Source organism: Onychostruthus taczanowskii, unplaced genomic scaffold, assembly GCF_017590055.1.
Source record: "Onychostruthus taczanowskii isolate IOZ18803 unplaced genomic scaffold, ASM1759005v1 scaffold30, whole genome shotgun sequence".
NCBI lineage: Eukaryota > Metazoa > Chordata > Aves > Passeriformes > Passeridae > Onychostruthus > Onychostruthus taczanowskii.
The window spans coordinates 8,382,880-8,400,591 of NW_024500350.1; the positions used below are offsets into that span (position 1 = coordinate 8,382,880).

Here is a 17,712-nt window from a genome sequence, read left to right on the forward strand (position 1 = left end):
GGGAGCGGCGGCGGCGGCGGGTCCGAGCCCGCCCCGGGCTGGGCAGCGCCGGGAGCTTCCCCCGGGCTCGTCTGTGCCGGTAAAGCGGGGCCGGGCCGGGCTGGGGGCGGCCGGGCGTGGGGGGCCGGTGATCCTGTAGCGCTGCCCCGGGAGCCCCGGGCCCGGCACCGAGATCCTGCCGGTACCTGGGCAGGTCCGTGCTTGATCCCGCTCTTTGTCCGCCCTGCCCACGGCGGAGCCCCGCGGAGGGCGGCGGGAGCGGGCGGGTGCTCCGGGAGAACGGGAGCTTGCCCGGGGGTCGGGATGCCGTCCCCGGGGGTCGAAATCCTATTCCGGGGGTCGGAATCCTATTCCGGGGATCGGGATCCTATTCCGGGGGTCGGGATGCCCCTGGGGGTCGGGGTGCCGCCGGGGGCGCTGGTGGAAATCTAAATAGTTCCTAAACTTTCTCTTCTGTTCTTTCGGTGCGGCTCCGTGCCTTTGGGGTGTTTCAATGTTTTCCTTACTTGTGGGGACCTGGTTTTCTCCCAGGTGACCCCGATCTCCCTGAGCGCTGTTACCCCTGGGGAGGAGGATGGGGGATCAAGGGCAGTGGTTTGAGGAGCAGGCAGGGGTTGTGGGGTGCTGCGCTGCTCTGTGCCGCTCACACTGTAAAATAATTCGGCTGCTTCCTCTGGGATTTCTGCCTTCGCGGGTCTCGAGCTGGGCTTGTCGTGCAGAGGTGTTTTGTTCTTAGCTGCTGCTCAGAACAGGAAGAAAAAGGAAAGTCTGGGTGTCCGAGTGGCAGGGCTGGTTCGTGCTCTGGTGTCTGTCACACTGAGAACGGAGCTTGCAGGCGGCTCACCCTCCGAGCTGTGATCCACACTCCGGGGGTTTGAGCTGCTGCTTTTTGAGGATCGAGTCCTGAGAGTGTTATCGGACACAGCAGCAGGATGTCAGAAATAAAAAGCCATAAAAGCGTTTTCTGTGGCCCAAGCAGTGCAGACAAGTGACATGAAAAGCTGGTTAATCAGTGACAGAGGGACATGTGGCACGCAGTGCCTCAGTGACAGCGTGTGCTGTTGGTATGAGTTTGGTGCTGGGGATGGGTGAATTTTGTTTGCCTTTTGTTTGCTTTTTGTTTGCTTTCTGATGCCTGAGCAGGTGTGGCCGGGAGCAGCCAGCCCTGACACAGCATTCCCTTTCCCTTTTCATCCCTGGAGTCACAGCTCTGCAGGACTCAGGCTGCTGCCCCGTTTTTACCTGCTCAGCTGAGATGCATCTGAGCAAAGTCAGTCCCGCTGTAGTGACTGCTTTTGGAATTGTGGAGAGTTTGGCTGTTCCCTTCCCTTTGCTCTTGCTCTGTGAGGCGCTGCTGCTCCAGCAGGGCAGCAATGAAACACTTTTTGGTGACCTACATAATTCTCCGCATGAGATGGGATGACTTCAGAGTGGCTCCCCATGGTAAATGCTTTCCCTTGATTTGGCTGGATCCTCTTAACTGGCTCCAGTGTAGCGAGGAGTTTGGAAAGCTTTTCTCTTTTTATTCCCAATGTTGAGGTATTGTGATACAACAGGAAGGTCATACAAGGGCTCTCATGTGCCTGTAGAGGAGCAGAGATCAAGTGAGTGACCTGCTGAGAGTGGCACAGCAGATCCACCCGGGGACTGGAGGCAGCTGAGTCCTGACTCCAGGCTGTCATACTCCAGTTGCTCTGTGCTGGAGAGCTCCAAACCTGGCACTTGCTGTTCCCAAGAGGGCAAAAAGGCAGGAATTGTGCAGTGCGTGAGCCCCACTGCCACGGCAACTGTGCTTTCCTTAAACATGTGAAATTAAATTCAAGTTATTGAGGGCAAGAAAGCAAGCAAGCCTGTTGCGTTTTTCTTCCCAAAGACATTTCATACTTGAATGTGGTGCTGCTGTTTGACAGCTCGTGTTTCTCGCCGTGCCCAGGCACGCTGCAGGTCTCAGGTTTCACTTCCAGAGCCCTGCAGCTTGGTTATGTGGCTGGTAAAGCCAATGTGCCAATGTGCCCCGCGAGCCAGAGCGCACTGGGGGCTCAGCCCTGGCAGCTGTGGCTGCAGCCAGCCCAGGCTGCTGGCCCTGCTCTGGGCTGGGCTCCTCAGGGACAGGAACCGGGTGCCCACGGTGCCCCTGGAGATGTGCTGGGTGTGTCAGTGGGTATCCCGGGCCGGGATGCAGGAATCTCGAGCAACTGGAGGCAGCAGCATTTGGTGCAGCAGCAGATGCCAAGTGAGGTGTGGTGTGCCAAGGCAAACAGGATCCTGGGGATGGTTCCTGAGGAGGGAAGGGCATTCTGCAGGAGCGGGCAGCCGGTGCCAGGCTGGATGCTGCTGCCTGGAGCTGGACAGGCTCTGGGGAAGAGGCTCTGTGGGTGATTGCAGGAATTGGCTCCCCAGCACTTTCTCACTCAGGAAGCTGAGAAGTGCTGGCACCGACTGGGAGAGCAGCCAGGGCTGTGTGAACAGACACAGGAGCTGGAGCGAAGATTTTTAGTGGCAACGGTTGATGTGTGGGAGAAGAAAATGTGTGTGTGCTTAATAAATATTGGCACTCAGCAAGAGCTTATCAGCTAACGCAGTGCTTCAGCTTCTGGAGAGCTGAGCTGGCTCTGCCCCACTGAGAAGAATCCCTCCAGATCAGCAGATAAATACAAAATTAATATGAAAAATGGGTTATTTTGAATGGTGCTGATTTGCTGCTGCCTGAGCTGTGGGACGGTTCCTGCTGCTTTCCCAAGTGCACACAAGAGGCAGCAGCAGTTCCTGCCTCTCCCCACAACCCAGGCCCCACAGATTGTGTGTGCAGATGTTGTCCCACATGGAAAAGGACTGAGAACAGAGCAAACCCTGTAGATTTGATCTCTGTGATTTGCTTCTTTGTGTTGTATGAACTCCTGTGTTTTAGGAAGGAGGTGCATTTTCCCAAACTGAGTTTCAGGGACTTTTGGGGCTGTACCAGTAGACTAGATGACCTTCAGAGGTCCAGTCCACCATCTACTCCCCACTGGGACTTACTGGGTATTTATTTCTGCAGCCTTTGAAACCCCAGCGTTGTAAATGGCCCCTTGGGGTTCCCTTTTCTGGTGCACCATTGTCCCAGCTACTAGAATACTAGACAAAACTAGGTATTCCTTGCCACGGTTCAGCTGCCTGACAGTTTCTCCTGTCCTTCATGGACAGCTCTTCCTTTCCTTGGTGGTGACAGTTCCCATGTGTGAAGACTTTTACTACATTTCCCTCGCTTTTATCTTCCTTTGGCAATCTCTCTCTCTGGCCCAGATAACTCTTGTCACCCTCCCTGACACTGTCCTGTGACTTGCATCTGTTTTTCATTAATCCCGCAACCAGAGCTACAGAGAATTCCCTGGCCTGTGAGAACAGGGAAAGGATTGAGTTTCCTGGTGATATTTATATATCCCAGAGTGTCTGGCTACTGTCTGCAGCACTGCAGTGGTCTCTGATTTCTGATGTGCAGCTCTTCTGCAAGGCAAGTCCAACAGGCTGAATTTCTGAGCTGGCAGGACACTGGATTCCAAAGCTCTTGTCTTTTTTTTGGTTTCCTCTTCCCAACCCTGCGTGTACCTGCAGCACTGTCCACCTGCACATGCAGGCAGTGCTGAACAACAGGTGTTCTGCAGGATCAAAGCAAGACTTCCCTTTAAATTCCTCTGGCTTTCCAGGGAGCAGCTTTTGATCTTTACCTGTAGCTTTGTTCTTTCTGTGCCTGGTGAAGGCTCATTAAGTGCTGCCTCTGTTGGCAGAGACGTCCTGACCCTCCCCTGCCTTCCTGGGAGCACCAGAGAGCTGCAGCAGGACATCACACACCCTCTTGTTTCTCATGTGCCTCTCCAGCTCCTGTCCCCGTGTTTCCTGAGGAAGCACTCCCTGGCCAGCAGCAGCATCCAGTTGGTGCCTCCTTCCTCCTGTGCATCTGCTGATTTTTGGGGTTCTGAGGAAGTCACTGCCATGGATGAAGGTCTGTGCTGCTGTAGCCTTTGTTGTGCTGACAGGTGACTCTGCACAGGTGTGCAGGAGGACCAGGTCTCTGGCCAGGTGGCTCCACATGCCTGCCCCTGACTCCCCCGGCCCTGTTTGGAAACAGCATGTTGTAACTCAGTGTGGGGAAGGAGAAGTTGCACCAAAATTTACTGCCTGTTCTTGCAGGGTGCAATGAGAGGAAAGGTGATTTTTGCTCCTTAAATGTGGTTGAGGCAAATGACTTTCTGCCAGATGTAACCCAGAGCCTGAAGCTGTGGATTTTGGCAATGTGGACAAGAATGAGCTTAGGGCTTGGCTGGTGTTTGGTTTTTGGGGCTGAGACATGAGGATACATGTGCCTGGTGCTAGAAGGAGACAGGAGTGTGCAGGACTTGCAAAGTGATTCTCTTATCCTGAACCCTTGCTGGGCTGAGGCTGAGGCTCCTCCATCAAGTCCCAGCAAAGGCTGAAACACAGGAACTGCCTCTGCTGTGATTCGAGCTGACAAATGTGGCCATTGCCAGTTAAACCAATAGTTTGTCCTTTAATGAAAGCTCTGTCAACAGCTTGGCAGTCTCATTTGCAGTCTTCTGCATGTACCAATCTGTCAGAGGCAGGACAGCTATTTTCTTTCCCTGCAGCCCTCACTCTGCCCTTTGGGAAATGCCCCTTTGCCATTTCTGCCTTCTGCCCTCCTGGGCTGGCTGGATTCACCATCAAAACCAGATTAAAGAAGTCAGAGCTGTTCAACATCAGACAGTGCTTGCTTAGGCCTTTAAGTATTTCCTCAAAAGGTGTCCCAGGCCAAGGCCTGTCTGCTTTATGTTCCTCTCTGGCTCTCGAGGCCGTGGCCTGCAGCCCAACGTGGGACTGGTCCCCAGGAGCACCCCGGGCTGAGCTCCCCCTGGGCCTGGCAGCGTGGCTGTGTCGGGGCTGTGCTGGGTCACACTGGCCTGTTCACAGCAAGCTGGGCCACGTAAACACAAAGGAACAAAAGTGGGAGTTTCCTCTTCTCCTGTGGTTTTGGCAGAACAGAAACTGGCGTAGTTCTGGTGCTTCCCAGCTCGGGATGGCTGCAGGGAGCCTGCTCTGCACTGGGCTTGCTTTGTGTGAGACCCTCCTGCTCTTCCAACATGTCCTGGTCCACCTGCTGAATATTTTATAGCTTGGGTGGCCCCTCTGGGTCCACTGCAGAGCTCCTCATCATCAGCCCCAGCAAGCAGCACATCTCATTTGAGCACAGAGCTTATTTGGGGTGAGCTGGGGATTGTGCTCCACAGTTCTGTGTAACTCTTAATGGGTGAAATGTTTGCCCTGAGTTGGTGTGCCACGCTTTGTGTCTGGGCTCTGCCCCCGCTGGTGAACACAGGGCTTTCGAGCCTCATCTCTGGCAAGGCTCAAAAGAACCAAACCCAAAAACAACCTTACAAAAAAATCCCAACCCCGAAAACCTCAAACACACAGAAATGGCAAGCAGGACATGAAGTGGGTTTGATTGATGTTGTTTTTGGAGATGCTGTGGCTGGAGCAGCAGCCCCATGTTCAGTGCTGTGGTCTCAGCCTTTTCTGTGCTGAAGGAACCTCAGGGATCAGCTCTGGCTCTGTGACATGCCCGGGTCAGTGACACATGGGGCAGCTCCACACGCTGAGCTGTTCCCTCAGTGGGGATTTCAGTGACCAGCATTGCTGTTCTGCCTCCTCCCACAGTAACTGCTAACATGTGGCGTTTTGTTGCCTTCATGTCTCTTCATTGCAGAGAAAAATATCCTGGGATTCTGTGCTTCAGCACCTTTGAGGCATGAAGGTGATGTTAGAGATCCACAGCATTAGAGGGCTCTTGCCTGAGGTGTGGATTGATGGGAGACTTGTCCTCAGACAGTGGGTGGCACGTGCTGAGCTGTCGTTATTTTGGTTCTCACACTATTTTTTCCTCCTTCTTGACAGATCTTCTGAATTTGGCCCCTGACTAGAGCTGACAGATGATGGAAACATTTCCCTGGCGATGTCTCTGGGGCGACTCCTCCGTCGAGCCTCTTCGAAAGCGTCCGACCTCCTGACCCTGACTCCCGGCAGCGGCGGCTCCTCCTCCGTGCTCGATGGGGAGATCATCTACTCCAAGAACAATGTCTGTGTCCACCCCTCTGAGCTGCTGCAGGGCATCGGGGAGCACCATCCAGGTGATGGCAGGTTGCAAACCCTGCCCATTCTCTCTTTTTCTCTCTCCTGGGTGTTGCTTCTATCAAGTTCTACATCCTGGGCCCTGAGGAATGAAGAGGTGCCAGTGGGGACAGGGCAAGGCTCAGGAAAGCCATCCACAAGCTGATCCATCAGCTCTTCTTTTAGTAGGAAGATTAGTGATATTGCTCCTTTCTCTTCTGGTCTAGCATGGATTTACCTGGTTTAGTAAGTCCTTTTGTGCAGTCAGAAGTTGTCATGTGGGGACAGTAACTTCTGCTGCTCATTCACATCCCTGAATTGTTCAGGAAATCCAAATATCCTCTTGTAACTGTCATTGCTGCAGTGGCCTCAGCAACCACTGGTAAAGGGAGAATCCAAAAAGCCTGATTGTGGCTGTGTGCACTGGAGTAAATGAGGATAAATCCTGCTCTGTCCTTTTATTCTCATGTGTTCCTGTGCTCTTTCATGTTCTCATCAGAGACCTGTGGCTCTTGGCTTAGCTTCACAAAATGAATTATTCTCTGAGCACTGACCCTTGCTTTCCTTTTGGTGTGGGTGTCTTCTTTTTCCATTGGCTTTCCATAAATAATGTAACCCTTCAGCTACACTAAGGTAAATATTCTTGAGAAATCAATGTTCAGCTGGCACTTGAAATTGTTTAACTAAGAAACAGTAGAACTTTTTCATGTGGGAACATATTTTGTAATTTACTCTTGATTAGTAAATCTGTCCAGGAAGTCCAAGTATTTGCATGTCATTTCTGTGTTCAGTTAGGCCAGAGGGAATTCAGACTGTTCAAAAGCCACATGCGGACTTGAAATGATTTGCAAATACTGAATAATGATGAGCACTTGACAATTCCTTTGACAGAATTCTGTCCTGGTAAATTAAAGGGTTTGTTTTGCCCATGTGGAGTGGTAGTGAAGTGGCAGAGTCACAGAATGGTTTGGGTTAGGGGAGATCTCCTGAAAAGGTAAATGGAGGATCCTAAAGATCCTTTCACCAAACCAGGTTGCTCAGAACCTCATCCAGCTTGGCCTTGAACATTTCCAGGGATGGAGAGATGGGGAAAGGGAAACTTCGGGGCGGTGAATGACTCGGTGTGACAACCTGTGCTCCTGTGCTCTCCCTCAGGCTATTTGTGCTTGTACATGGAGAAGGACGAGCTCCTGGGAACCACGCTGATCCTGGCCTGGGTGCCCAACTCGCGCATCCAGCGGCAGGATGAGGAGGCCCTGCGCTACGTCACCCCCGAGAGCTCCCCGGTGCGCAAGGCGCCCCGAAAGCGCGGCCGCCACGCCCAGGCCTTCGGCATTGGCCGGCCCGCGTCCCCCCCGGAGCAGAGAGGGGCGCCGGGCCTCAGGGGGGACGAGATCCTCACGGTGTCCCAGCTGGTGAGGGACGGGGCCCCCTCCTCGGAAGGGGAGAAGCTGTCGCAGAGCGGCGCCCGCCGGTCCCCGCAGCCGCCCCACAGCGACTCCGGGACCCTGTCCACGGTCAGCTCCCAGGAGGAGCACTGCAGGTCCGAGGGCACAGAGGAGGGCCTGGACTGCAGGGAGGACTCCTTGGAGCTGTCTGCTGACGATGTGAGCAGGGACAGCACTTTTGACTCTGATTCTGATGCCTTCTCTTCCCCCTTCTGCCTCTCTCCCATCAGTGAAGCCCTGGGGAAAAGCAGCAGCTCCGTGTTCATGGACAGTGAAAGCAGGTGAGTGCATCCTTTTTCTGGGTGCTGGGTGCTGAGCTTGGAGATGCTGAAGGAAGTTGAGAAACTTCACAGTGGCATTGAGCTCAATGCCCTGTCTTGCTTCAGACTCCTATGGAGTTTACAGGAAACTGTCAGCCAGTTCTGCTTCTGCTTGGTGAACCCTGGCCCCAAACATCCAGGGCTGTGTATGTCCTTTCAGGTGAACTGTCTTGAACCCTGGAAGCAGCATTGCTGAATTAAACGGGTCCTTTGTTGGCCTGATTGGCTCTGCTGAAGATCTGAGCTTGTTGCTTCTCGTGCAGAGCCACATCAAAGGGCCCTGCTGACTTCCTGAGCCATGGGCACCGCTCCGGGCCCGGTGTTGACATGAAACCTGCGTGTGGGAGCTTGTTTTGCTGCTGTTCAGAACGTGATCCCACTTCAGACAGATAAACATTAATTCTTGCATGTCTAACCTGGGTATTTCAGTCAGTGCTTCCCAGTGTCACCTGCAGTGAACTCCACAGGGGGAAAGAGGGCACCTTGGCAAAGGAATAAGGAGCAGGAGGACACCTGTAGAACTCCCTGTTTCCATCCCCAGTGGTTCTGACTTTGTGGGCCCTGCCCTGTTGGTGTGTTACTCGTTCCCATCTCAGGGAGGATGGGTGTGATGCATTCCTGAAGCACCATGGGGCTGATTTTTAGGCTACAACTCAACTTTGAAACTACACCTGAAATGAGGAGAAACGAGTTCTCCTTTGTTCATGTCAGCAATGCACAGACTGCACTGACAGCTGAAGAGATTCTGCCTCTATTTTGTGGGCTAATCTCAAGCCCAGAGACTGCCACTAAGAACGAGGCTTGTGAGGAAGTATTCTAATGGATTCAACTCTCTGTGGATATTTTAAAACCCGTCTGTGAGGTGATGTCAGACTTTGTATCAGCTTTGCATTCAGAACTTGCCCAGGGTTTGCTGCGCTTGTGCTCTGCAGCACCTGTGCAGTGGGGTGAGTAGTGACTGTCCCATCCCATCCCATCCCATCCCATCCCATCCCATCCCATCCCATCCCATCCCATCCCAGTTACAAAGTCCAGATCAGTGGGTGAGAGAAACGCCAATGAGCACAAGTGAAATGTTCATAGCCTGGCATCTTCTGTCCTCATGGGGGGATTGGGAAGCTCAAGGCTCAGGAATGTTATTACCCCACTGTAGTGGTGGGAAGAGCGAGGGACACGTTTGGAATAACATCCTAGCTGCTGAAAACCAGGAGGCTGAGCTCATCCTGGGGAAACCCCAGTCCTGGCATAGGCCACAGCCCACGTGCTGTCCCAGGAATGCTGTGGGCTTGGACTGCTCCCACAAGGAGCTGGTGCAGGAGGGTCCCAGGCAGCATCCAGTGAGTCAGGAGTTGTGGTTTAACTGTGCTGCAACACTTGTGCTCTGAGCTGCAAATAGCATCAGGAAAGGAAGGAAATATGGTTTATTGCATCTTCTCTGCCTTGGCTATGAATTCCTGCGGCATTTCCCTGCCCTCTGCCGGCTCTTCCTCACTGCTGCTGGAGCCCAGACAGCTCCAGCCAGGCAGAGCCGGCTCTGCACACACTGCTCAGGGGCCGGCTTGGTTCTGCTTTTTTCCTTCTTTTTTAACTCCTGTGGTGCCATTCTGAAGCCTCACACAGTGCACATGGCACTCATAATTGGCAGCAGGTTAATAAAACAGAGCTTTTGTTGTTTGGGACTTTTGACTTGAAAGGGTTTTGTCCAGTGTGTGCATTTTTTCTGCCAATTTGTTCTTCCCCATTGAGCCGCCTTCCATGGAATCCGCAGGATTTTTCTTACAAGTTGTTGAGTGGGAGATTTTGCATAGAATCCTTTGCAAAAGTCTGCTCAAAAAGCATCTCATATTTCCTGCTTTCATCTCAGCATTTTGGGGGACAGGAGATGCTGTTTCAGAAGTCACTACAAACATGGGAACAGCTTCCTTGTTTCTTAAGGGTTTGTTTTGGTTTGGGTTTTTCTGCTGGCTGCTTCCCCTTTGAGCCAGAATTGGAGTGGGAACAAAGTTTGTGCTGCTGGCAGATTGTTTGAGCTCTCTTTCCTCCCCACCTCCCCGTCACCACCTCCTCTCTGCCAGGAGGAACGACTGTTTCTGGTTGTTTCCCTCTGCACTGGGGAGTTGCTGCAAAGACAGCTCTGCTCTTCCCTGTGGTTGTTGCAGAAGCTGAAGGAATATGTTGCATTTCAGTCCAGCCAGCTTCCTGTGTGATTAGCTATCCTCAGAAATGGAGAAATGTGTCGCTGTGGAAGAATTGGGATGTACAGGTACACTTTGAGATGAGATGAGATGAGATGAGATGAGATGAGATGAGATGAGATGAGATCAGGGGCTTGGCGAGCTGCTTGACAGAATTTGTGTGTGACCAGGAGTCACAAATCCCATCTGCCTCTTGGAGTGTCCCTGAGGAGGTGGCCTGGCCACCTGGGCATGAGGGAGCCACAAACACTGCAGTGTGTGCAGGACGAGGGCGGGGAAGAGGGAGGGAGGTGGGCTGGGGAGCCCTGGAGTTGCACAACCAGTAAGTCAGTTGCAAGTCACCAACTTGCCTGGTAGAACATAAGGAAATAAAAACGTTTCCATTGGGTTTTTTTCCTCTTTGCTTCTCAGTTTGACAGGCTGCCAGGGGTCCCACGCAGCGATTGATGCATCCTCCTCCCATTTACACAATTCCTTGGGCTGGGAGCAATGGGAGTGTCCCAGCACCAGCATGCACACTCCTGCTTCTCTCTTTAGACCAGCCTGGCAGACTGCTGCAGGTTGCCCTCATCCCTCAAGGAAAGGTGTCCTTACTGTCCTGGGGTTTGTGTCCTTCTTAACTTTGGGGACCCCTTAGTGCTCCCAGCATGTGGTTCCTTCAGGAGGCAGCTGGTGTGGGGAAACTTACACTGATGGCAGCTTTGTCGGGGTGTGTGTTTCTGTGGAAAAGGAGGGATGCTGGAAATAAAATCATTCCGTTCTGTCCCTTCCCTCCCCTGTCCCCGTTGTTTGTTGGCTGTCAGGAAATGTTTGCCTTGTGGTCTGAAGGACACAAGTTCAGGGCAGCTGCTCTCTGTGCCCAGCTCTGGCTCGCTGCTGCCTTGGGAAATTCCTCTGCTTCCATTTTCCCCAGCAGTAAATTGAAACTAAAAGGCTTTTGTTACATCCAGGCAACCAAACAGCATCTGACACTTCTGTAATGTCCATCCACTGATGCTGCTGGAGTTATTGAACTGACCACGACATCAGATCTATATAGTCAGTTCTGGAAGCACTTAGTGCTCTGTGAGTGGGGTTTGGTTTGGGGTGGGGTTTGTGCTGTGCCACAGTGATCCCTGGATAGCAGGAGCTTTCATGGGTGCTCAGGAGGCTTTTCACTCCCCAACTGCAATTGCTGATACCTGACAGGCACCACAGCAGTGCTGAAGAGGAGATGCACACACTGGTATTGGTTCCTTCACTCACTTCACCTTGGGATGTTGGCCAATACAGGCAAAATTTGGACTGAGGAGCCTCAGTGTTGGAATTGTATGAGTGGACCTTGGGGCAACATCTGGCCAGAGGCTGGAGCTCCACAAGCAGCCCCATAGGTGCTGGGACAGAGGCCAGCAGTGCTCCCACAGCTCAGGCTGGAAAGGACCAGCAGAAGCGATGTGGCCAAGGTGGAATCAATGCAGGAAGGAAACATCTTTCATGAGACATCGATCGTTTTAGCAGGCAGTAATAAAAATAACGAAACACTGTCATGATGGAGGTAGATGATGGTGAGTTCTCATGTTCTTCAGCAGGCATGAATTCATATGGCAGATCGATCACAGACAACCCAAGCAAAGCTCACAGCACAGGGTAAAACTCCTTTGGCGTCGCAGCTGATGCAATTTTTACGGATGTGTTGCACATCCTGTTGTTAAGCTGCTTCCCAGGAGCTCATCAGTAAATGAGCTGCTCCAGGAGCCAGTGGGAGCAGCACAGGCATTGCATCATCTTGTTTTGGCAGCTCACCTGAAGGGCTGAGAGCCATTCTGACCTCTGCAGCAAAAACAGGAGACAAAATTATAAGGGAAATGAGCTGAAATTAGAGTGAACTGGCAGGAGATCTGGAGTCCTCAAGAGATTGGGAATTCATCGCTGTTGTAACAGAAGTGATTATATTGGAACCAGGGGAATTGGTCACAGACTTTAAAATCTCCTGTAACTTCTTGCAGCATCTCAGTTTTGAATTAATTCAGCCCTGGGGAGGAGCGAGGTGGGTACCTTGTCCAGGCTTCAATTCCCTAGGACTTGCCTGAACTGGTGCCACTTATGATGTAAGACAGCGGAGCTCCTAATTCCATTTGTACCCAAACCCATAACCAGGCAAAAACATCCACAAATCTCCAGCAGAAGGATAGTCCTTGATCTCTTCTGTTTGCATTGTGGGGTCAGTGTAAGCTTCCCTAAGGCAGGGGTAGTGTGTATGGAGCCGGGCACTGGGAAGGGGAGCTGGCCTGAACCATCAGCAGCACTGTGTAATCAATTAAAGTTGTTCCTGGCTGCAAAGCTGAGAAGGTTGGACAGATCCAAGAGATTGCAGAGGCATACGGCTCTATCTTGCTTTATATAAATATTTGAACAGCAAGAACATTAATTATAGCAGGTTTGTTTCTTCCCTCTGTTGGGTTGCTGCCAGATTTCGTGGGAAGAAAATAGTGACAGCTAACTTGGGATCGGGAATTGCGGCTGAGGGGGTCCATGAGGCTCTTGATTTGGGATGTCGGGGAGGCAGCGAGAGCGGGTGGTATCCGTGAGGGAGCTCCCAGGGCAGGCAGCGGGAGCAAGAGGGGACACGGAGGGTCCCCTCTGTCCCCTGGGGCACCGGCCGTGGTTCAGGTCTGCTCAGGACGCTGGGGAAGGCCTGAAGCCCTGCTTCAGACACAGCTCCGTGGGCAGGCCTGTGGTGGCTTTCTGTGGAGCTGTGCATTGTGGCTGCCGTGGCTTTTTCGTGGCCCGTGACCGTGGGTCGCTACCATGGCCTGTGACCATGGCCGTGGCCGTGACCGGTGCCCGCGGCCATGACCGCGGCCGGTGCCTGTGACCGTGGCCGTGGTCGAAGTCCGTGCCCGTGCCCGTGCCCGTGCCCGTGACCGCGGCTGGAGCCGGAGCCGGAGCCGGTGGCGCGGCGGGGCCGCCAGGGGGCGCGCTGTGCCCAGCGGTGCCCCCCGGGACCCCCGGTGCTGCCCCCCCCTCCCCTCAGCGCGGCCCAGGCGGGAGATCTCGGAGCCGTGCGATTGTCTGGGTGCAAAGGGACATTAAAGCCCATCCAGTGCCACCCCTGCCAGGGATCCAGGGGCAGCCACAGCTGCTCTGGGCACCCTGTGCCAGGGCCTGCCCACCTCACAGGGAAGGATTTCTTCCTAATATCTGATGTAAATCTACTCTCAGTTTGAAACCAATTCCCTCTGTCCTGGCATTCCATCCCTTGTCAATTCTCTCTCCCCACGTTTCTTGTCAGCTCCTTCAGGCCCTGCGAGGCCACACTGAGCTCAGCCCAAAGCTTCTCCTGCCCAGGTGAGCAATGCCAGCTGTGCCAGCCTTTCCTGCCAGCAGAGCTGCTCCATGCCTGGGATCATCCTGGAGCCTCCTCTGGGCCCTGCAGCAGCTCCAGCTCTGCCTCAGCTGGGGCAGCTCTGCAGGTGGGGTCTGACCTGAGGGGCAGAGGGGACAATCCCTGTCCCTGCTGCCCACGCCGGGCTCAGCCCAGGCTCAGGGGGGTTCTGGTTCCAGCACACATGGCCGGGACATGACCAGCACCCCCCAGTCCTTCTCCCCAGGGCTGCTTTCACCTTTTCCCTGGATATTCTTGCATTTCTTCTGTTATTTATTTATAAAATCGCAACGCCCAGAAATCTGAATGGAGAGCAGAGATAAATGGCACTGGCAGGTATCCACAGCTTTGTGAGGGAAGAATTGTGTTAAATGAATCAAAATAAAGAGCATGTCCCCTCCAAAGCACCACAGTATATGCAAATAAATCTGCACGGCCTCTGTCTCCTTGGCTCGGGCCTCGCAATTATCCCAGCATTAGGCATTTACAATAACTCTGGAACATGCTTTTAGGCAGCGCTCCTCTTTCCTCTCCCTTTTCTGCTACTTGAAGCAAGCTCTTCCCTTGGGAAATCCGCATTGTCTTGTGGAAACAGTGAAATCCTCCCTGGGTGGTGCTGGCTCAGCTCACGCTGGGGCAGCAGCAGAGTCTGGGGAGTTGGTTAACTTTGCCACTAAAATGTCCCCCCGAAATTCCCAGTTCACTGCTTCGAGCCAGGAATATAAGAACAAAGGTAATCGGCAGGTCTTTCAAGGGAGCAGCGGTTTGAAGGCTTGATTATAATTAGCATAATTAGGGGAGAATTTTATTTTTGCATGGATTGAACTGAAAGGAAAAAAAGCAAAATAATCCATTGATTTTAAAAATAAAATAAACATGGGGAAAAAAGGTCTCCTTCTCCAGACTGGAATGGGCTGAAAAGCAAACATTCTTTTTCAGGCTTTGCTGAGAAATCACTTTTTCCATCTAAGGAATTTTTTTTTTAAGTGTTGCATTTCGATTGATTTATTAATGAGTGTAAGCCCAGGCATGAGGTGCCCCTTCTCTGTATGGATTGTAAAAATCCAGCACTGAGCTTCTGGAACATTTTCCTCCCTTAAACTGAAGGTAACATTTGCATCCTTGAGGAGTGTCCACTCGGCTCTAAGTGATTTGTTGTGTTTGGCTGCTCGGAGCTGTGTGTGTTTTATTCCAAATCATCAAACCACTCATTCTGCACCCTCTCTCTCCCTGCAACAAGAAGTCACAGAGGAAAACAGAAAAACCTCAGCTGGGTTTACCTGAGCAGCTACACCTGTGTGGAAGTGTCAGCTGTGAAAGCAGATTGTTTGTCTCCTAGCTGGAATGCGTATCACATTCCAGATTTGGGGAAAAGAGATTAAAACACCCATTACTTCACTACAAACTTCTGCTTATTTTTTTGCCTTTTCCATTTACATTCAAAATAATGAACTCAAGAACTCTGGGTTTGTTTTGTTTTCCTTTTCTTTAACTCCAGCACTGGGGGGACCCTTTGGAGGCCGCGGGGCTGTTTTCCTAACACCCCCTTGCTGGCTGGAATCACTCAGCTTCCCCTCCGGCCTCGAGGGCTTGGAGGGATGAATGAGGAGCAACAAAGGCCCAGTGTGGGGAGGCTTTCACCCTTCTCAGCACAGGGCAGGACGGTGTGTACCCCCTGGCCACTGCTGTCACCAATGTCTGGGATGGAAATCCGTGTTCTACCTGTGCCAGGTGCTGGGAAGCTCTGGGAAGGCGGGCAGGGCGCTGGGGATACGGATTGCAATAGCCCCGTAAAGCAGAACAAATCGGTTTGATCTTTATTTCTCAAGGACAAACCAATTACGCCCGTCAGAAGGCAGAGCTGCATAATCGGGTTTCCGCGAGTCCCTCGCCGTGGTGCAGCGGTTTATTTGTCAGAGCTGTTGTTAATTCCCAGCCCCGTCCCTGACGGTGAACTTGCTGTTTCAGCCCAAGGTCAGAGGGTGCCTGAGGAGTCCCTGAGCAAGGCTCTGGCCGCAGACCCTCTGCTCGGTCCGAGGGGAGGGAGGGACTCCAGCACTTTTGAGATGTAAACAGCCTGTTCCTCGGGTGTTGTTAATAACAGGAATGCGAGGAGTGACTAACAACAATGCGCTGACTTGGACAAGCGCTTGGATCTGCTTCCCGGTGTCCTGCTTGAAAGGATACAATTATTTTTCGTAACTGTTTATTTTCCCTTTACAACAAGCTAGGCGAAGCAAGTTTGTCAGAGGCAGAGTGCTCCTAATTTGGTCTCCAGTGACCTCTGCCGCCGTGATTGGCAGCCCGGTGTCAGGGAGGAACTTGTGCCTGTGAGATAGAAACGAGCAGAACAAATGCCGTAGGACAGCTTGGGTTCCCCGGGGGACACGGGCTCAAAAAGGTGAAAGAAGTGCAATTACAGGAGGTTTTCAGCACAGAAAGTTAATTAGCTACTAAATAGCATTTAGTGCAGTTCAACGTGGGGAAATTTATGTTTTGAAAGCAAACAGATCAATGGAAAGCCTGTGGAACAAGCTCTTGGAAAGTGCACGTTGGTATCAGTGTACTTTGTACTGTAACAGCCCGAGTAGTTTTTCCAGGTTTCCCCAACAAATAGGAGGAATTGTTAGATTTGTTTCCCAGGTGTTTGCAAATGTATAGAAAAGCTTCCACATGAGGATGCTTTGACATTTAATTTTAGAAATCCTGGCTAGGCTTTCTAAATCCAGGCTATCTAACACCTTGTTCCCCAGTCACCATTGTCAATGGAAATCGATTCTGTTCAGGTTCTCTGAGGCACAGAAACTTCAAGTTCTAAATGTTTTCAGCCAAAGGGTGGCTTTAACACAGTTCTTAACCTGGTTACTGGTCTGTGCTGGTCAGAATGTGACAGCAGCATTTCCCTGTCTGTGGCTGGCTCTGTGTGCCACACTCCGTGGGAAGCTGGTGCTGTCCTGTGAGTGTCCTTCCAGCCCTGTTCTGCAGAGCAAGCAGACACATTTCAGCATCTCTTTTTTAATCCTAAATTACCAGTCTGGTTTCCTTTGCATGTCTTTTGTGTCACTGAATTCAGCATGTTTCAGTCTATAATATATGTATATTGTCAAGGACACTTTTTTTAATCACAACAATGGATTTGGGTTCCAGATACTCAATATTACCTTACTCTGTACAGCCACTGCACTAAATTTTTAGGCATTTCAGGATAGCTTTGAACTTTTCTTGGTGGATTATTTGTTTGAAGCTGTCTGTCTTAGCAGCTGATGCTGCCAGGAGCTGCTTCACCTTGCTGGAAAGAAGAGGAACCCAGAAGGTCAGTGCCTGTGGGGAATAGTGGAGAAACAGAGAAATGCTAACCCCTGGGGAGGAAAAGGGGCATGTAATTCCCATTACATGGATGCTCATACATTATGATGATACTCATTGTCTGTAAATGATGGTCCCAAGCCGGCGTGCAGGAATGCTGGGGCTGTGGGAGCTGTTATTAGTGACAGCGCGCGTTAGCGCCGGGGTGATGGAGAGCCAGCTCCAGCAGCAGGGCTTGGCTCCGGCAGGAGGCTCACTGGGAATCAGGTGGTGCAGGCTGACAGCTTGGGAAACTGCCACATCATGGCTGCAGCCTTCAGCCCCTTTCTCTCTCGTAATTATATTTGTCACATCACATCGTAAAATGAGTTATTAGGTCTTTGTTGCTGAAATTGGCTTCCCAGGTAATCAGGGCAGGTCTCTGGAACAGAAATAATAATTGGGTTTAGCTCTCTCTGTGCCATAGGTGTGTTCCAGGGCTTTGGAACAGTGAGTTGGGTCCCACTGCTGCAGGTTGAGTCTCACCTGAGCTCCTCAGCGGGGCGTGCAAGAGGTCCCATGAGGTGGGAGGGGAATGGTGGCTCCTTGGGGCTACAAAAGCTCCAGGAATTTGGATATGGTTGGCTGCTGTAGTTGATTGCTGAGTGGAGAAAATACCTCAGCCCCTGCTCTTGCTCCCTGGCAGGAATGGGATGTGTTTTGAGACAAGAGTGGTGGGACTTGGCTGAGGGCAAAAGGCTGAAGTGGAATCCCAGAATCACAGAATCGTTTGGGTTGGAAAAGCCCTCAGACATCAATGAGTCCAACCATTCCCCCAGCACAGCCAAGGCCAGCACTGACCCGTGTCCCCAGGTGCCACATCCACCTGGCTGTTAAATCCTTCCAGGGGTGGGGACTCCACCACTGCCCTGAGCAGCCTGTACCAATGTCTGACAGCCCTT

General features: G+C 52.1%; 1 protein-coding gene across 5 annotated transcripts in view; it reads left to right on the forward strand.

The window, feature by feature from the left end:
- Positions 1 to 17,712, forward strand: part of TBC1D16 (TBC1 domain family member 16) — a 29,321-nt gene continuing 11,609 nt past the window's right edge. For 2 of the 5 annotated variants that reach the window (XM_041409055.1, XM_041409057.1), the window contains exons 1-4: positions 1 to 79; positions 3,856 to 3,979; positions 5,926 to 6,158; positions 7,294 to 7,867. In XM_041409055.1, coding sequence (XP_041264989.1) covers positions 5,984 to 6,158; positions 7,294 to 7,867 — 749 coding nt within the window. In that variant the 5' untranslated portion in view covers positions 1 to 79; positions 3,856 to 3,979; positions 5,926 to 5,983. Of the gene's footprint in view, positions 80 to 3,855; positions 3,980 to 5,925; positions 6,169 to 7,293; positions 7,868 to 17,712 lie in introns of those variants that run through there. The other 3 variants (XM_041409060.1, XM_041409056.1, XM_041409059.1) reach the window with 3 other exon arrangements.